The 17,280-nt window shown below is 39.4% G+C and overlaps 1 protein-coding gene across 1 annotated transcript in view; it reads right to left on the bottom strand.

Annotated features, from left to right (window-relative positions):
- Positions 1–1,682: 1,682 nt before the first annotated feature.
- The window catches only part of LOC104264962 (dynein axonemal heavy chain 5-like), a 183,951-nt gene continuing 168,353 nt past the window's right edge, over positions 1,683–17,280 (bottom strand). Inside the window, exons 74-76 of the mRNA XM_059835976.1 lie at positions 8,376–8,584; positions 3,238–3,459; positions 1,683–1,901 (exon numbers count right to left, since the gene is read on the bottom strand). Of these exons, the coding sequence (XP_059691959.1) occupies positions 1,683–1,901; positions 3,238–3,459; positions 8,376–8,584 (650 nt within the window). The remainder of the gene's footprint in view (positions 1,902–3,237; positions 3,460–8,375; positions 8,585–17,280) is intronic.

Genomic DNA, 17,280 nt, shown 5'->3' with positions numbered 1-17,280 from the left:
TTACTGCATATTCCCCTCATACAGGTAGAGGATGGGGAGAACACTATGGGTTCCAAGCTCAGTTTCTATACAACAGCACAGCTTTTCCTGCTTGAAGTCCCTCTTATCTTTTTCATAATTTCCAAGAGCAATTATCTTGAAGCCCAATCCTTCACCCTTCTCAGAAACAAAATTCTGAATGAAATTGGTTGATGTACAGTTGTATTGCAGGGAGGCCTGGTGTATATTTTTTGAACAGATGGTTTCACTTGGTAAGATAATATCACCGGCACTGTGTGTGAAACAAATGCTGCTCCTGGCTCAGTGGGAAGGGACCCTGTCCCTGTCTGCTCTGTTTTCCAAGAACAAATCTGACACTTTCTGCTTAGTTGTGGGTGGGAGTGTGAATACCAAACTTCCTCATGGAAAGAGCCCTGCAATTGCTAACTGCAGAGTAAAACTTGTTATGGGAAAAGATGAACTACTTTCTTAGATGACAGCTGAACAGAGATTGAAGTGTTTACATGAAAATTGAAAGTGTTTACAAGGAGAAAAAAGTGATTAACAAAGCACTCACTGCAAGTCCTTCTTTCATAACATCCAACAGCAATTTCTTTTGCTTTGAATTTGTGCTAGTGAAAAAAGCCAAACACGTTTTCTGCCAATAGCTGTCTGTCTATTAAAAGAGCAGTAGCAATCACACTTCAATTACAGGGTAGACAGCAATGTGGTAACACACAAAAATTATTTCAACCATTTCAGGTGAATCTACTCTCAGAAATGGCCTGTGTTTCTTCTACGTTTTTTTTTTTTACCTAAACTGATGCAAAATACAGAATAAAAAACAGTTAAGAGGTTTGAGTTTGCAGGATTCAGGCACTAACGCCAATGGAGCGAATGCTAATAAAGCCAAACTGGTGTTCAGATGTGTTGACTCTGAGAAAAGTTTCAAAATTTTTACTCCCTAATAAAGGCGGGGGGGTGCACATCTTCCTTATAATGGGATATAAGTTTAGAAATGAGTTAATATCTGCAAAGGCCACTGCTTGTGCAAAGATAAACTCACCTGTTTGTTTGTACAACTTCTATGATTGTTTGCATAAACAAGTGACTATCAAAGAAAATGGTAGCACCCATTTGTAAAACCACCCAGTAAGTTTACAAATGCAAAATCAAAGGAATTGTGCATTGGAATATATGCAGGTAAACATAAAGTTTTACCATACATTTAATTCACTTGTCATAACAGCTTTAATAACGCTATGGATGATAAGTTTTTAACTACAAAGTTGAATTTAGAAAGAATTATATTATGAAGTCTTGTATTAAGAAGAAAAGATAACATCTACAAAAGCACAACCATAAATGTCAAAGCAGCTGTCACTATCATAAACACTTTTCTTCTAGTGTTTCCATTATGAACAAGCTAGTTGATTATATTCTCACTTGCTTTATAGCAGTTGCCAAGTTTTACACCTGCAACCGTTTTCCCTCTGATATTCCCAGGTTAAATACATTTAGTATTTTTGCTGTGAACAGAGTAAACTGATCTATGTGCAATTAATATAATCTCTATACATCACTCGCTAATTCCCATACCCCTATGAGAAGGTAGTCACCACTTTGTCAATAACAACAGAAGTCCTACTGCCAGCAGATTAATCTTCCTAGGTGGTTCGTTGTTTATAGCTATCTGTTGGTCCTTATTTTGAATTGCAGAGCAATGCAACCCCCCGTAAAGTCCAATGATCAGGATTCTGCACTGTTTTCAGATACAAAGAGAAAATGTACGTTAGATCTGTTCTCCGAGGCTTTTTGTAGACAGGGCAGGAGTACACACTTCCTTGTTGCTTCTTTGGGTCATGTAGTGCTGTCGTGCTAACAGCATACACATGGACTACAGGAAGACTTGTGAACAGCACCTGAGAATGTTAAAAGAGACATAGGGCTCAGCATTAGAGAAGCAGGATAGGGTGTCTTACTCCAAATGATAGAACTACATTCAGTTATGGCCTTCAGTGAAAGCACCAGCACCTCAGCATAGGTACACACGAGAACACAAGTTCTGTGCTCACTACTACATTGACTCTAACTTTAAGCCAGTGGCAGCTCAGGAATAACAGATGTCAGGAAGCCTGGAAGGAAAAGAAAGCAATAGAAACTTGGAAAATGGCATGTTATGGAAATAGATGGAAAAATGACAGAGTTATTCTATGAGGGAGAGAGACCATTGTCTTTTTTCCCATCTTTTACCCCTTCGGCTAGTGTTCCCCATTCCTTCCCCACCTCCTGTTCGTTGAATGGCAGGACTGGAGCTACAAAGGCCAAGCTGTATTTAGCAAGTCTCCTTGTTAGCTCTGCACTGCTGGCAGCAGAGCTTCAAAGACCCAAGGTGCCTCTTGGGTGTTTATCCAGACTAGATCGCATCAGGTCTTCCAGCAATGTAAATATGCATTGGCAGGGAGAAAAAAAAGACCCAAACACAAGGAGGCTTGCTGAACACTCCAGAGCTCTTGAGTAAACTCTATGTTTGAAGGTGTCTTTTGATAAACCAAGCAACAGCTGTCATCAGAAGCTACAGCTTTCAAGGTTTGGTTTGGAAAAGTTTGCTCTCAGCCAGACACAGAGTGTCTTACCTATAGAGAGGAATTAGCTCAACTCTAATTCCAGGGCAGTTGTCACTGGTTTGGAAAAAGTCAATGGCAGCTTTCCCTGGGCAGTGACCACAGCATCTAATCGCTACCCCATAGCTAGGTTTTAAATCTGCTTAGTCACATCAGTAAAATGTAACTCCATGAATGGATAACTGAGCATAAACCCAGAACTAATACTCTTCCTCCTATTCAAAAACAAATGCCGGGGATTTCTAGTCATCCAAACACTGACCTCCAGAGCAGCTGTCATCAAACCCAGTCCTGGGCTTTGGAAGTTGTGATAAGGTCCCACTTGGTCAGCCAAAAGAAAGCTGACTACGGGTTGCACTATTTTATTCAAACATAGCTGTGCTTCTAGGGTCCCTGAAGCCAAGGAGCCCGGCATTTGGTCTGCTCTAGTGCAGCACATCCTAAATTCATTTTCTGACAAGTCTTTTTGCTCAGTTCTGGTGGGTAAACACTCTGTACCCTTCCCAGCCCTGCCAGTGTTTTACCCCCCTAAAACCTGCTGCAAAACCACTGCTGCAGGCACTCAAAATACTTCCTGGTGTTCTCTGAGCACACCATATTATGCCACAGTCAGTCACGCTCACTTGATCCTTACCTTTGGCGCCGACTCGACCAGCTTACTGTTTCTGCGGTCCCAACCTGCCCCTTCAAGGTAAAGGCCATATATGTAAACCCCACCAATGTCAGCAGGAGGAGGGCCAACAACATCTTCTTTCATCATCTTGGTCACTTCATTGTGTAAAACAACACTGTCCAGTGCCCACCCTTTTGCTAAATTCATGCGAGTTGTCTCTTGCCTCATAGCAGTTAAGAATCCCTAAGGAGATTGAATATGACATAGAGGGTTTTAAAAAAACTTGAACTTACCCATTTCCAGCGTTTTTCCTATGTAAGTGACATCAGCAGTATAAAACCTCATCCCACAGAATCTCATGTACATACAAAACTAAATTCAGTAGTGTAAATCCAATGCTTTCCTACACTTTCCCAGTACCATGCATTCTTATATACTAGGTGTGCATGTGTTGGTGCTAAGAAGCCACCAAATTGGCTTATTTAACATATTGGAAGCTGCATGTATAATTCACCTCACCTCACGTGCCTACTTCACAACCAGCCAGACGGAGAGCGGTTTACAAGGCTGCCAGATTCTTGTGTTTTGTGAGGTTCCAAATACAGGTAATTGCTAAGCCACAAATAATGCTGGTATTTCATGTGCTATATTACTCGTCTTTTCTTATACCAACATTGTAAAAACACTTTTCAGTCAACAAATCATGAAACATTTTACAGAACACAAAGGAAGTACAAACTGGAATCGCACAATTAAATAGTGAAATGCCTCTGTCACTTTGCTCAGAGCAAAGCCTTAATATACTACAATAATGTACTATTGTAGACACTAGCAAGACAAACTCGGAGCACTTCAGCAGCACAGAGTGAAACTCACTTTCTGTTCTGAAGAGCTACAATCTCATGATATGGTTACAAGCTATCACAAGACAAGCCAGGCTGAAGATGCTGGTTAGCTTCTCTCATACAACTAACTGTCCATGTGCATGCACACTGCAGTACGTGAGAAGTACCTTAGACCTGAGAGACAGGAGGGTAAGGCTGCTTTGCACTTGCAGTGGACATACTGCAGATGTACACCTTATTTTACCTTATGGAAAACTATTTGCATAGCGGGGAGTGAATAAAACACAAGATGCAAGGGCAAGAGGGACTTACTGAGAAGGACAACTAGGAAGGAAGAAGTTTCAGGACAAATTTCAGAGCAGAGAAAGAAGGTATCTGGAGACAGAGATGGGGGAATACAGAGCCACAAGGGGAACATACAATGGTGGGTATTAGAGAGCCAACAGCACAGCTAGGAAGAAATCAGGAGCAATGAGGGAATTGAACAAGCTTTTTATTTTTCTTCAGTATTCACAGTGGAGGATGCTCTGTTGAGCTACTGTTAGGGCCAAATGAATGGAAAGAAGTCAGATGTGGAAACATGAGCACATTGGTCTACTGAATGCAGGGGCCAATCTCTGGCTGCTGGGACTGGAGTGCTTGTTGGCACTTGCTAAGCATTTTGTAGCTACACAATACCCTTCAAGTTATGAGAACTTGAGATGACATTCATGAACTCAGATGTTGCAGTTAACTGACATTGGTTGCTTCTCATTAATATAATTCCAGAGACCCCAGGACAAGTGTTTTAAAGAGGTTTTGTGATAGCACAGATAATTGTAATTGCATTTGAAGTAGTTGAGAACTCTAGCATATAGCTAAGGGAGACAGGATTAAAGGCCAAGTTCTTCTATCAGAAATTCCATTAAATGAAAACAGAATCCTTGTAGTTAATTTGTAGAATTTTAATTTGTAGAAACATGCTAGTACCAATAGTTTAAAATACACGAAGTGTTCACTGCCAGAAGGCCCCAGAGGGCTACTGGATCCCAGATAAACTGAAATATCAAAGAAAGAAGAGCCTAAAGAGGACAGGAAAGAGCAATGACTGTATTAAGGGAATCATTTCAAAGGCACTGTTGAAACATTGGAATAAAAGTAAACTCGGAGCTGTGACTTGTCTTCAGGGATAAGATTTAGATTGCAGACTATTCTTACAGAGATGACAGGACCTATATGCTGTCTGCAGTGGGACTTGTAACACTTATCTGCTCATTTGAATGAATCCTAGACAGTGTTTAAAGACTACAGCTGTGAGCTGGAGGCCCAGCTGGGTATCCCAGAGTGGGTGAACGGCACAATAAACAGCAAGAAAGAATCAAGTGGCTCGAGGTGCCAATGTACGGCTGAGGACTTGGCTGCCCCTAGACCCCTCTATCAGGGATGTAATGGACCACTTGCCATGACATTTGTTTTGATTTCCGGTAATCTTTGCCCTGCCTTTTTTTTTTTTCCCCTGTTTGTTTGGGGTTTTTTGTTTGCATGGGGCTTTTTTGGGGGGGGGGGGGGCATGTTGAGATTTCAGAAACAGGGAAAATTATTTCTTCTTTCTTCACCAGCCTTTTCCTAAACTTCTCTCTGCCCTGCTCACTGAAGGCTGGTAAAGCTTTCTCCCTTTGCCTTCTAACAACCCATGCAAACTAACTCAGAACCTTCTAGTGTGGGAGAAGGAGGCATCCATGGAAGCTATGACAAGAAATATGGAAATCAGTTAAGTCTATTGCTTTCACAATCATATTCTCTCCTTTACCTTGCTTAGGAGATTCCTTGTTCATCACTTATTTTGCAATTTCTACAGTGAGCAAATTATGGCAGGTTTACCAGAATTAGGTAGGCACTGAGGAATGGGGGCATTGTACTTTATATTCTTATTAGTATTCACATTGCTTTGGCATCTAAGGGTCTTAGAAATAGGCTGAGGCTTCATCATGCTAAGTACTATACAACCAGAAAGACAGTTCTGCCTCACAGGGCTTAAAATCCATATATAGGACAAGTGACAGCAACTGGATACAGAGATGCAAACAAGAAAACAATAAAACAGTATCAGCCACAATATGGAAATCAGGAGGTAGAAAGGAGATCTGCATAGTGTCAAGTTTTCTGGAGAAAAAAAACACTAACATCAGACTAACTTCCAAGAGGGAAGAAAATTCATGGCACTTCTTGTTTTTTTCACCCCAGTTGTCTTGGCCCAATGCAGATGTACACAGGGAATCAGGTTTCTTTTACATAGAAGCCTGAGCCTGCTCTCATTTGTATCACTATAAATAAAGATCAACTTCTGTGAAATAACTGAATTTATTCTAGTGTATAAACAGTCCAAGAGAAGGCAGAGTTAGGTCCTATATTATTTTTTATTGCCAGAATGCCTCATTCTCCCAGTGCTATAAATCTACTTTATTGTCTTGTGCTATCCATGGCATTTATCCATTGACTATAAAGCAAACAGTGAGGTCTATGCAAGTAGGCAAATTACAAATTATTTAGGAGATGCATTTCATCTCACAAATGAAAGGATTTTTCTGACAATTTCGCAGGTATTACAAACGAGCCATTAGAATTAATACTTCATCCCCTCAACTTGAGAAGATGAAAATCCATTTTCTTAACATATGAAATACTGATTCTTAAACACAGCAATATGACTATTAACAAAATAATAGTTAATTAAACAGAAAAGGAGTCTTTGCTCAGGTGAATTTCTTTTAGAATTAGCCACTCCCACAGCCTTTGTTACAGAAAATGGAGACTATAACAATAACTATCTGATTCTTAAGTTTGTGATTGTCAGCACAAATAAATTTTTAAATCAGGTAGGCACATCTCATTCTGGGATTTTTTTCTCTGCACACTATGTATTTAGGGACTTTTAGGACTACGTGTTATGAAGCGTTTAATTTTTGTATTTCTGGAGGCTTTCTCACTTACTATAGTCTATTAAATCACAACTTGTTTAGGGACATTTTACTCTGATTCTTTGGCAGCTTTTTTGAGAAACCCAGATGCACGGATCCAAAAAAATGTAGGATGCCCAATTTGGGCTGGCCAAATTTCAGAACTGACACAACCCCAAAGCATAAAAAAGCCATCCAAAATGGCCAGTACAAGATCTGTATCAGCTCTTGCTCATCTGTAGTGCAAAACCAAACACAAATGAAACCAATAGCCTATTTGGGTTGCATTCAGCCTGATCATTGCAAAAGTTACTTAGGAGTATCTTAGAGTGCCACTATCAATGTGTTACTAACAAACCAAGTATGGAAGCATAATCATTTTATTAAAACTCCTACTCCTCTCCCTCATACTTTTGCTTGGGAACCCTTTGCTCAGGGATTCTGTGAGCACTCTTCCATGCTATAAGGTGGTATCGGCAGACAGCTGACACAGACAGGATAGATGATAGATGGATATTTCCCAGCAGTAGTCCTAGAGAATATTTGCCACTGCTGCTTTCTCTATTCTAGGCAGCTGTTTCAGCTAGCTTTTGCATTGCTAATGAGTACTAAGATTAAAATAGATTTTTAAAATAACTTTTTGCTAAGGCTTCACAGAAACCTGTTGGCTGGATACTTTCACAATGACTCATTTCCAGAACTCGCACTTCCCACAAACATCTGTGAATCATAAAAAGCTTTAATGATTGTGGATAGCTGTGCAAAGAAACTACACATCATCTAGGTATCTATACTTTACTTCTTTTAACTCTGTTCTCAGCTGTTCCCTTTTTTTGTGTTTCATTTTGTGCCAGGTTTTTATTTTAGATGGTGCAGGCGAGAGGCTGTACTTTTTATATGTCTCTGTAGACCAAGTCTGGCACAATTCTGGGGTGGTATAAATAAAAAACCTCCCATTTCAAGGAACTGATTTGCAAGGATTGAGACCCAAGTCCAAATCTCTTCTTCCTATGTCAATGTTTTGAAAGTTACCTTATTTTGTACTCAAAGGCATTTTCATACAATGAATGAAAAACAGATTACTGTAACAGAGGAGGGGAAAAAAGGAGATTAACGTTGAAATGTGAAAAGATGTATTTATCCAATTTCCACAATATAATTAAAGCAACCAGAAGATGCATTCCATTATTTCAGTAACGTGATTTTGGTCTAGCAAAAATTTCTTCAACAGATGTTGAAATTAATTTATCCTATATTTATGCTGAAAATTGAATTTAGATTGCACTTTGTATAGTCACGATTGAGTCAGCTTGAAGTTCTCTCAAGGTCTAATTTAACTGTTACTTAGGAGTTAGAAAGATCAATCTCGCAGTCTTACCTGTGGATTAAAGAATCCCGTCATCCAGAACTGATTTGGTCGGCCATCCTGCAGCCAACTGCTGAACTGCTGGTTTCTTTCAAGAAGCTCAGTAAACCAAAATCCTAAAGTAGCCGACTCCCAGGAAATTCTAAACCATAGTTTTGGAATTCTAGCATCATACATATTATCTAAAGCATCTTGCAATTCTTCTGACATAATTATGGTCCCTGGAAGATAAGTAAAACATCCAGAATGAACTTTCCCCTAGCTTGCAAAGGCAATTAAAATTTCCAAATGACATTCTGAGTCTAATAAATCCTCCATTGTTGTGCCTTAATTGCACACCTGTTGCACTAAAGTCTTATCAGTTTGCAGTTAATTTGCTCAAACTTGTAAGACGTAATTCAAAGTTAAAGGTGATAAGATAAATGATATTTCTTCTGTTACTTTGATTAGAAATAAGTATTTTTTTTTAAACAACTCCTTCTCCCTCACACATAATATTTATAGTCATTATATTCACACTGTGTTTGGAATGTGATTAATAATTTTAATTTTTTTTCTATATTTTAATGGGTCCCACATACATGATCAATAATAGAGATATATTGTCTAACTCACCTATACCCTAAGCATGTACTGACAGTGATTATATTCATGAAAGTCACTGTCATTAATGATAACTTTGTACATTTCCATTATCAAGATTCCCAGTGGGAGAGCGCTACATAGAATAAACCTTGAGGCAAGATTATTTTTTTTTTTGTCAGTGGCAGTGCATACTCACATATTCCACGCATAGTACTGTTGTCTCCATTAAAATATTGGCATTTACTAAGACAATGATTTTTCAGTGACACTCATCATTCCATGTTCCAGAAGTTCCTACACCTTATCAGTTTGTACTCCTAATAGTACTGAGAGATGGCACATGGCCGTGCCTCAGGATGTATTCTCTATTCCAGCTAAAATATTTTAAATTATAGAAACTGGTCTGGTAACGCCCACTCCAATTAAATGTTCATGTAATACCAATGTTCAATGCATCGTCATACACACAACTGCTGTAACTGCCACAAGGATTACATGAAATACCAAACAGAACTAGGTGGCTTCCACCACAGAATATGTAAAGGAAAGAGAAGTGGTTTGGGCGACTGCAAAAAAGAGCTGCAGTGGCCCATCCAAATGTATCTGTATGGAAATGTGGTCTGTAATAAGTAAGCATTTCAAATCCCTCCCTTCCACTGAGGTTGGCAGGTTCCCAATTCAGGGGAAGGAGAAGAATATCCAGAAACCAAACACTTTTAATTTAGAAGAATGCAGCAGCCACCCTAAGCACTGTATAACAGTGTGTGCAAATCTGGTACTTTCTACTAGATATCAATGGCAAATAGGCTTCATTTTCTTCTAGCAGATAATGACCTGCTGTCATTTATACACACCTCTTTTTGTGCAACAAATGCTATGAGAAAAGCATCAACTTTTACAAAACTGCAAATATTAAAAAATACTGCCTATCCCACATTCTCTGTAATGGCTTCATAGTCAAGTTCAGAATCATGTTTTGGGATAGCTAAGAGTCTTTTATAACACAATTAATAAACCTTCTGTTTGGGTATAAATCTTCTGTCACATATAAGCAAGAGCACCCACATTTAAGAAAGAAGCCGCTCTGTGCCACCTCCCCTTTGCCTAGAAAAATGTAATATTAGACCATATATTCTATTCACCCTCTGAAGGCAGAAAAAGTGGGAAAAAAAACATGTAACCAATGTTGGTTTCAACTTCGGAGCACCTGTAGTGAGGGCAGAAAACAAGTGAAGAGTATCCTGTTTGAGCCCTGGGGATCATTACCATCTGAACTAAGAAAGAACTCTTTCATCTCTGGTTCTTCCTTGTTTTCAGGCTGATGCAGCCAACTTTCTCCTGCAAGAAGGGTTGTGATGGAGCCACATTGTCTCCCCTATTCTTGTGAGCAGGCTAGAGCTTTTCAAGTACGGAGATACAACCAGTCTCTGCCCTGAAGCATGGTGAAATCTCTTAGTATGTCTGCCTGTTATGACTCAGAGCAGCTGCTGAGAATGCTAAGCCAGAGAGTTCTTGAGGATGAGGTATGTTCACAGTTCTGGCCTTGCTCATATAGCTGCATAAATATTCCTAGTGAGTGGGTGTCAGCTCTGGCAGCAGGCATACAGTGCTTGAATTTCAGCACTAAATGACAACTGTGGGTGTTGGGATGCATTCCTGCAGCTAAAATACTCTGATAAAAATAAAAATAATGAAAAAAAAAAAAATTGTCAGAAATAAAATTAGTAGCACATGAAAAAAATAATGACATCTTTCTGGAGAAAGGTTATAAATGCATTTGAAAAACTATACTTGATAAATCCAATGAGTAGCACAACACCATGCGCTTCTCACATTTAACTTCTGAGAAGCTCAGAGCACTGGTTACCGTATGAAGAGACTGAATGTCCTATGAACTTAACATGACAGGCTTGAACGTTCTATGAATCAGACAGGCCACCTGTTTATAACTTGGTTATTTTTGGTTTTACTTCATGATATTCCCTTTCTTGAATGGAATAAAGCCCATCTGAAAATGACTGATGAAAGGTCAGTACAGTTAAAGACATTAGGGTATGTCAATGCTTCCAAAATAATATGTACTGTTAACCATACTGTTTGCACAGTATATACAGTTTTGAAATTAGGATTCACCTTTTCATTGCCCTAAATTTAAACCATCTCACTTCTAAACCATACCTAAATCTATTCAATTGCTGTGTAGCGAATAAGCCAAATAAAGCTGCTCAGTTCTGAGGATAACTAGTTTTCATTGCTAAATAATGTGAACAGTTTGTTCTTTTAAATTGATCTGGTTTTAGGGCGACTCATTCATAGACATAATGCTTTGAATGGACTACATCAGGACCTTGTATTATTTCATGGAGTTGCCCCTTTTCACTACCACACCTACCGCAAGTTGAATCTGAAAACTGTGGAATTCGTAAAATTTGGATCTACATTTTGAATTTCTCATTTAGGAAAGACTGTATCTGGACTAGAAAATGTGCGTATCACATTTAAATGCGTGGATAAAGTTAGGAACAAAAGAAAGATCTTAAACTCCAGCATGAACCAAAAAAAGCCTCAATCCACTGACTGATTTTCTTCCCACAGGCACAGACATGAATCAAGAATAACCAGAATAATTATGTAGGATATAAATGAGATGAGAAGAAGCTAGTTTCTCCATCAAGTACAGTTTGCCAATAGCTCACATCATTATAACAGCATTGGAGTCTCTCTCTTGAGGACAATACTTGCTAGACAATGAGTCTTTTAAGCTAGCCTTAATAGTACACAGAGGAAAAGCTCAGTGAAAGCATCATTCCATTCTTGACTGTTACAGTTGCAACTACAGAAGTTGATCTTTTCAGCCTTTAATCCCCACTCAAGTTTACCTCCCAAGCAACCAGATTTGTTATTGGACCTGTCACTCCTTGCCTCCACCACCAAGCTGTAACTCCCTCTTCTTTGTTGAACATGTTGAAGAGAAAATCTCAGGTTGCTTGTAATTTCATAAGCTGTCCTCCCTTTCTGCCTTATGGCAACAGCTAACTTGCTCGTGCTTTCCCCAAAGAAAGCATTATTTATTATTCCAGGTATCTTGTATCAGAAATAGTGTGGCCAGCAGGAGCAGGGAGGTGATCGTGCCCCTGTACTCAGCACTGTGAGGCTGCACCTCGAATACTGTGTTCGGTTTTGGGCCCCTCACTACAAGAAGGACATTGAGGTGCTGGAGCGTGTCCAGAGAAGGGCAACGAAGCTGGTGAAGGGTCTGGAGCACAAGTCTTATGAGGAGCAGCTGAGGGAATTGGGGTTGTTCAGTCTGGAGAAATGGAGGCACAGGGGAAACCTTATCGATCTTATCAGTCGGGAGGTGGATGTCGGTCTCTTTTCCCAAGTAGCAAGTGATAGGACGAGAGGAAATGGCCTCAAGTTGCGCCAGGGAAGGTTTAGATTGGATATTAGGAAAAATTTCTTCACTGAAAGGGTTATCAAGCATTGGAACAGGCTGCCCAGGGAAGTGGTTGAGTCACTATCCCTGGAGGTATTTAAAAGAAGTGTAGATGTGGTGCTTAGGGACATGGTTTAGTGGTGGACTTGGCAATGTTAGGTTAATGGTTGGACTTGATGATCTTAAAGGTCTTTTCTGACCTAAGTGATGCTATGTTTCCTATGATTCTATGATTCTAGGTATACAGAGTACTAGATAAAAACAATAAAAGCTTATGTATACTAAATTCCCCATACCTAAATCTTAACCTTTTTTTTGCAAGCTTTAGTATGTTTCTGCTAGCTCAGTGACCACCATTGCTGTGCTGAAAGAAGTCAACTTCTTTGCTTCAGGCATTTCTTTCGGTATTTCCCTTTCTTCACTTGCAGCACTTGAGCACTTCAGCATTTGGAGATGATTCCCAGGAAGCTCTCAGAAGCTCATTTAACTCCACCACGCTGTTTTAATCTGAAGGCCCTCAACAATTTATCACCTCCTTTTGCTCCTTGTCTCCAGAACAGAAAGAGTAAATCAAGCAGCTGAGCCCTGCAATGCACAACACTCTCTCCATTTTTCACTTGTAGACTGTAGTATTCTCTCCAGCTGCACCTAACCTTTGCTCCTGTTCTGTTTTCTGTTTGTTTCCCACCTTCCTCTTCTGGTGCAGAATCCTCTGATTTAATTCTTCAAGTCAGGAGAGATGAAAAGAACTGAGAAACTTGAGTAGCATGCGATTTTTCACATAGAAGAGCAAACAAATCCTAGATTCTCTGCAATAGCTAATTCCTTCAGTCAGTAAGAAGGCCATTTGAAAGCAACCTTGCAAATTGTTCTGAAAACTTACCAGCTTCAGTACTAAATGCACTTGGCTACACCCACCAAAGGACTGAAAATAAAAATTTTAAAGCAGTAATTTGAAGATGAAAATCCATGCACACCTCCCAAACAGTAATACAAATCGCTACCCTGAACTAGAGTAATAATAGAACAGACAGATAAATTATTTTCTGCAGTTTGTCCTAAACGTGCAATGTGTGTTTCTAAACAGTTGTCCTGGCCAGCATCATGACAAGCATACATAACATTTATCAAGAAGTCCAGAAATAACATGCCACATTTTGTAAAAGACAACAGGAGGCATTCTGGCATCCTTATCAGGATGAGAAGTAAATAATGGATGAGAGTTGCTGAGCCAAGAGTAACTATGCCACAAGACATACTAGACTCATCCCCTTCATTCCTCAAATGAATTTCCCATTGTTACATTCCATTAATGTCCTCACTGAGTGCTCTTAATCACCTTCAAATAAAATCCTCATCGAAAAGCAGAATACACAGATGATTCCTACAAACCTTATACACACACTGTAAGAATTAGTAAGGTAAGAGCCCAAAATCTTTCAGTCTAAAAGTCTATTACCATCAGCAGCAGGCCAAACTAAAATTGTGTTAGTGTCAGTAGTCTTAAAGCATTACAAGTCAAAACAGAACTTAGCCAGCCAGTGGGAATGAGTGCATACTCCTTCCCTTCGTGTGAAATTACCTTTTCTGTGCTCTCTGGCAAGACTAGTTTCCTGAGCTTCAGTCTTCTGCCACATAGGTTAGAATAAATTATCAGCTACCTCATTTGGCGCTTTTGGAGTTCATTTATATCCCTCTTGTAAGGTGCTACATACAATGAACAGAAATGCCTTGCAGCAACATGATGCAAACACTACTGTCAAGATCATGGTGTTCTGAGTTGGAAAAAATATAGTGAATCTTTGCCTCATTCTTTCAGGAGCTTAACACACTAGTTTGTGTAGATGACGTGGGAATTCTAAGTGATTCCTATTATGTATGTGGAACTATATGCTACCTCACATCTACATGAAGTTCTGGGTGTTTCAACATATTCTTATATGAACGACACCTAAGGCCAACACACTGGTTAGCAATGCAGTGTAAGGATGGTGAGGATCTAAAAGCAGGTCATGAAATGATTTTTAATAAGGTAGCAAATCAATGACTGAAATGTACAGAAACTAGTGAAATGCAACAGTATTCCTCAAGGCCTTGTTATTAACAGTTATTATTCAGCTTTGTCTGAATTACAAAGTTCCAAAAATATTAGAAACACACACAAAAATGCATAATTTTTTACTCTCCAATACCTTCTGTCTCAATCATCTCACCTGTATTTTCTCACACTTCTCAACCTGGCATAAACACATACCTGAAACATGCTAGTGTATTAATTTTAATGAGTTTTCATGCATATAACCTATGCATCATTTAAAGAACGTGCACATGGTATACATCTGTGTGGGGAAAAAGAGGTCAAATAGCAACGTCCCATCTCCCCTTAGAAATATCCTTGTTCCTGATCCTATTATTCCAAAAGCTCTGATTGCCCTCTCTTTTACTGTAGGATAAGAGTAATCTGTGATTTTTTTCCCAAGTCCTGGTATGTAGGTTATGTATGGTGTGCATTACATGCAAGAAAATATGCTAGCTTTGTAACATGAGGGGTGCCATATTGTAGTTGCAGTGGAAAGTTTGCTTAAGCCTGGTAGAGCTTCTCCACGACAAATGCCATGAAGACTTCTGAAGTAGATATTTGTATTGATTCTACTTCTTCTGCCTTCTGTATTGGTCTTATGGCTCCCATAGGTATTTGCAAAATGCTTCTCTTGCAAGTACTAAGAAAAATATAAGGAACAAGAACTCTTGTTCCTTTGTGGAAACAAATCTTTACACATTACAATTCATGTAAAAGCTTTTAGAGGGATTGCTGTAGTCCCAGGAAACATGTTAACAGGAAAAGGACTTCTCTCTCCTAACTCTGCAAGGAGCTCTGTGATCATGTGGCACACACATGACATGAAAGGATAACAAATCCAAGGTTTCCTTCCTCCAAGTGAAGGTCTGGCCTTCAATTTGTTTCTTTCACAACAAGCCCTTAAACAGAATGTTAAGTAGGTTAAAAAAAAATCAGGAAATAAAACCAAATTAAAAGCTGGGCTTACTTCCATTGCCAAGGATTCAATATCCCCTTTCAGTGCGACTACAAGCATGCTCCACTGCTAAGATTCATGCAAGCCACTCAAGGGGGACTGGGGATAACTCCTACAGAATCTCTCTTCTCACTTTCTTCACTGACAGAAGACACATCAGGTTGCTATCAAAACGCTTACCACTCCTAATTCAGTGCATGGAGAAATAAAGAGACCCCACCCCCAATCTCACAGATAGGCCACATTCAGTCCCCCTCTACTCAAACAAACTCTAAGAGACTAGGAGTAACAGAATGGGTTATTAGATTTTACTGCATTTAAAGACACTATCTTCATTAGTGGGAGAGGGGGTTTGAAGTGCCCACTCCCCAACAAACAGCCAGGGTATTAATATTTTGTGCCAGAGGCATCTACGTTTCCACAGGAGGAAAATAAGACATATACACAGGAACTCTATAGTTCATACACTGCCCTATAAAGAATATGGTCACCTTCTGCTAGGGACTCAAGATCTGATGTTCATAACCCATTAGGATCTAGAGTTTTGGTTCAAGGCCCATGTCTTACTGTTCCCCAGAAGAAAAGATGAGAAAACAGCACTTTCCTTGTCTCTAAAAAGATTTCTCCATTTGGAACATAGCCTCTATTTAGGTCACTCAAGAGGACAATCATCATGGCTGTTTTCTGATTTACGTGAAGCTCTGTATTATACCAACTGTGAAACAAATTCTGGGCAATCAATAAGTAATTAAAACAGAACTAATGGTTGGGACATAACTGAGAGTACAAAGTGCAGCTACAATCTAATTATTACAATTTGATCCAAAAAAGTATCCCTCCAGGCAGCGAAGTTTATTGGTGGAGATGCAGGCTTGTGGGCATGGCTGCCAACAAACGTGTTGGACACATGCTGAGCATCTTCACCCCTCCCAAACTCTGAACACTGCTTAATCTGCCCTCTGGATAGAGGGACAAAACTGGCTTTGCTATTTCCCTCAACATCCCTCATGTTGAACTGCATGTGGGCTTTCACTGAGGAGGGCTTTATATTACCTCAGATGTAACTCAGGGAGCAACAGCAAAACTACAAGATCCATCTATTCACTTCCAACCTGCAGAATCAAATATTCAGGCCTCCTTTCACAAAGCTACATGACACAACATGAAGATGCACTGTATTCTTAAACACAAAATTTGTTTGAAAATTTAGATCTGCTATAAGAGGGTGCTCAGGGCTTAACAGGTTCATGAAGCCAGAGTCAGATGCATGATCAGGGCAGATGTCAAAATTCACAGGAGCTGTTTGAGCAAGCAGATCAGTTTACCTCGCTGTAAAGAAAAAGGAGCACCTCAGATGATATGAGACCGCAGCTGACTAGTTTTGGGGGAGAATCTAGTATGAGACAGTTTGGGGTTTTCCCCTTTGCTGAGGCAAGACAGAGTGCCTAAATGTTCTTTCCAACCCCTAATTAACAGTCTACCACATGCACTTGGTGTATTATGAATCTGCCAGAAGCCATTAATCGTTATTGTCAACTATACATTCAATTTTTTTTTCAGAGCAATTTTTCACTATATTTAACTTGCCTGTCCCTAAGAAAATCATAATGTTTTAGAGGATTGCACAAAAGTTACAGCATTAACTTGATTAAACACCTGGTAGAAGACTGTGCCCACTGTGGAACTGAATACTAAGTGCAAATAAATTATGTTACTCCTCCACCCCTCTGCAGAACATTGTACATTTTGAGACTTTAAATACATCTGTCACAATCAAGGACAGATTAATACTTTCTTGGATGGAAAGCATTATTTTAATTTACTTGAAAAGGGACTCTATGCACATATAAAAGGGAACTTT

This window comes from Gavia stellata, chromosome 3 (genome assembly GCF_030936135.1).
Source record: "Gavia stellata isolate bGavSte3 chromosome 3, bGavSte3.hap2, whole genome shotgun sequence".
Classification (NCBI taxonomy): Eukaryota; Metazoa; Chordata; class Aves; order Gaviiformes; family Gaviidae; genus Gavia; species Gavia stellata.
This window is presented reverse-complemented; position numbering and strand designations above follow the sequence as displayed.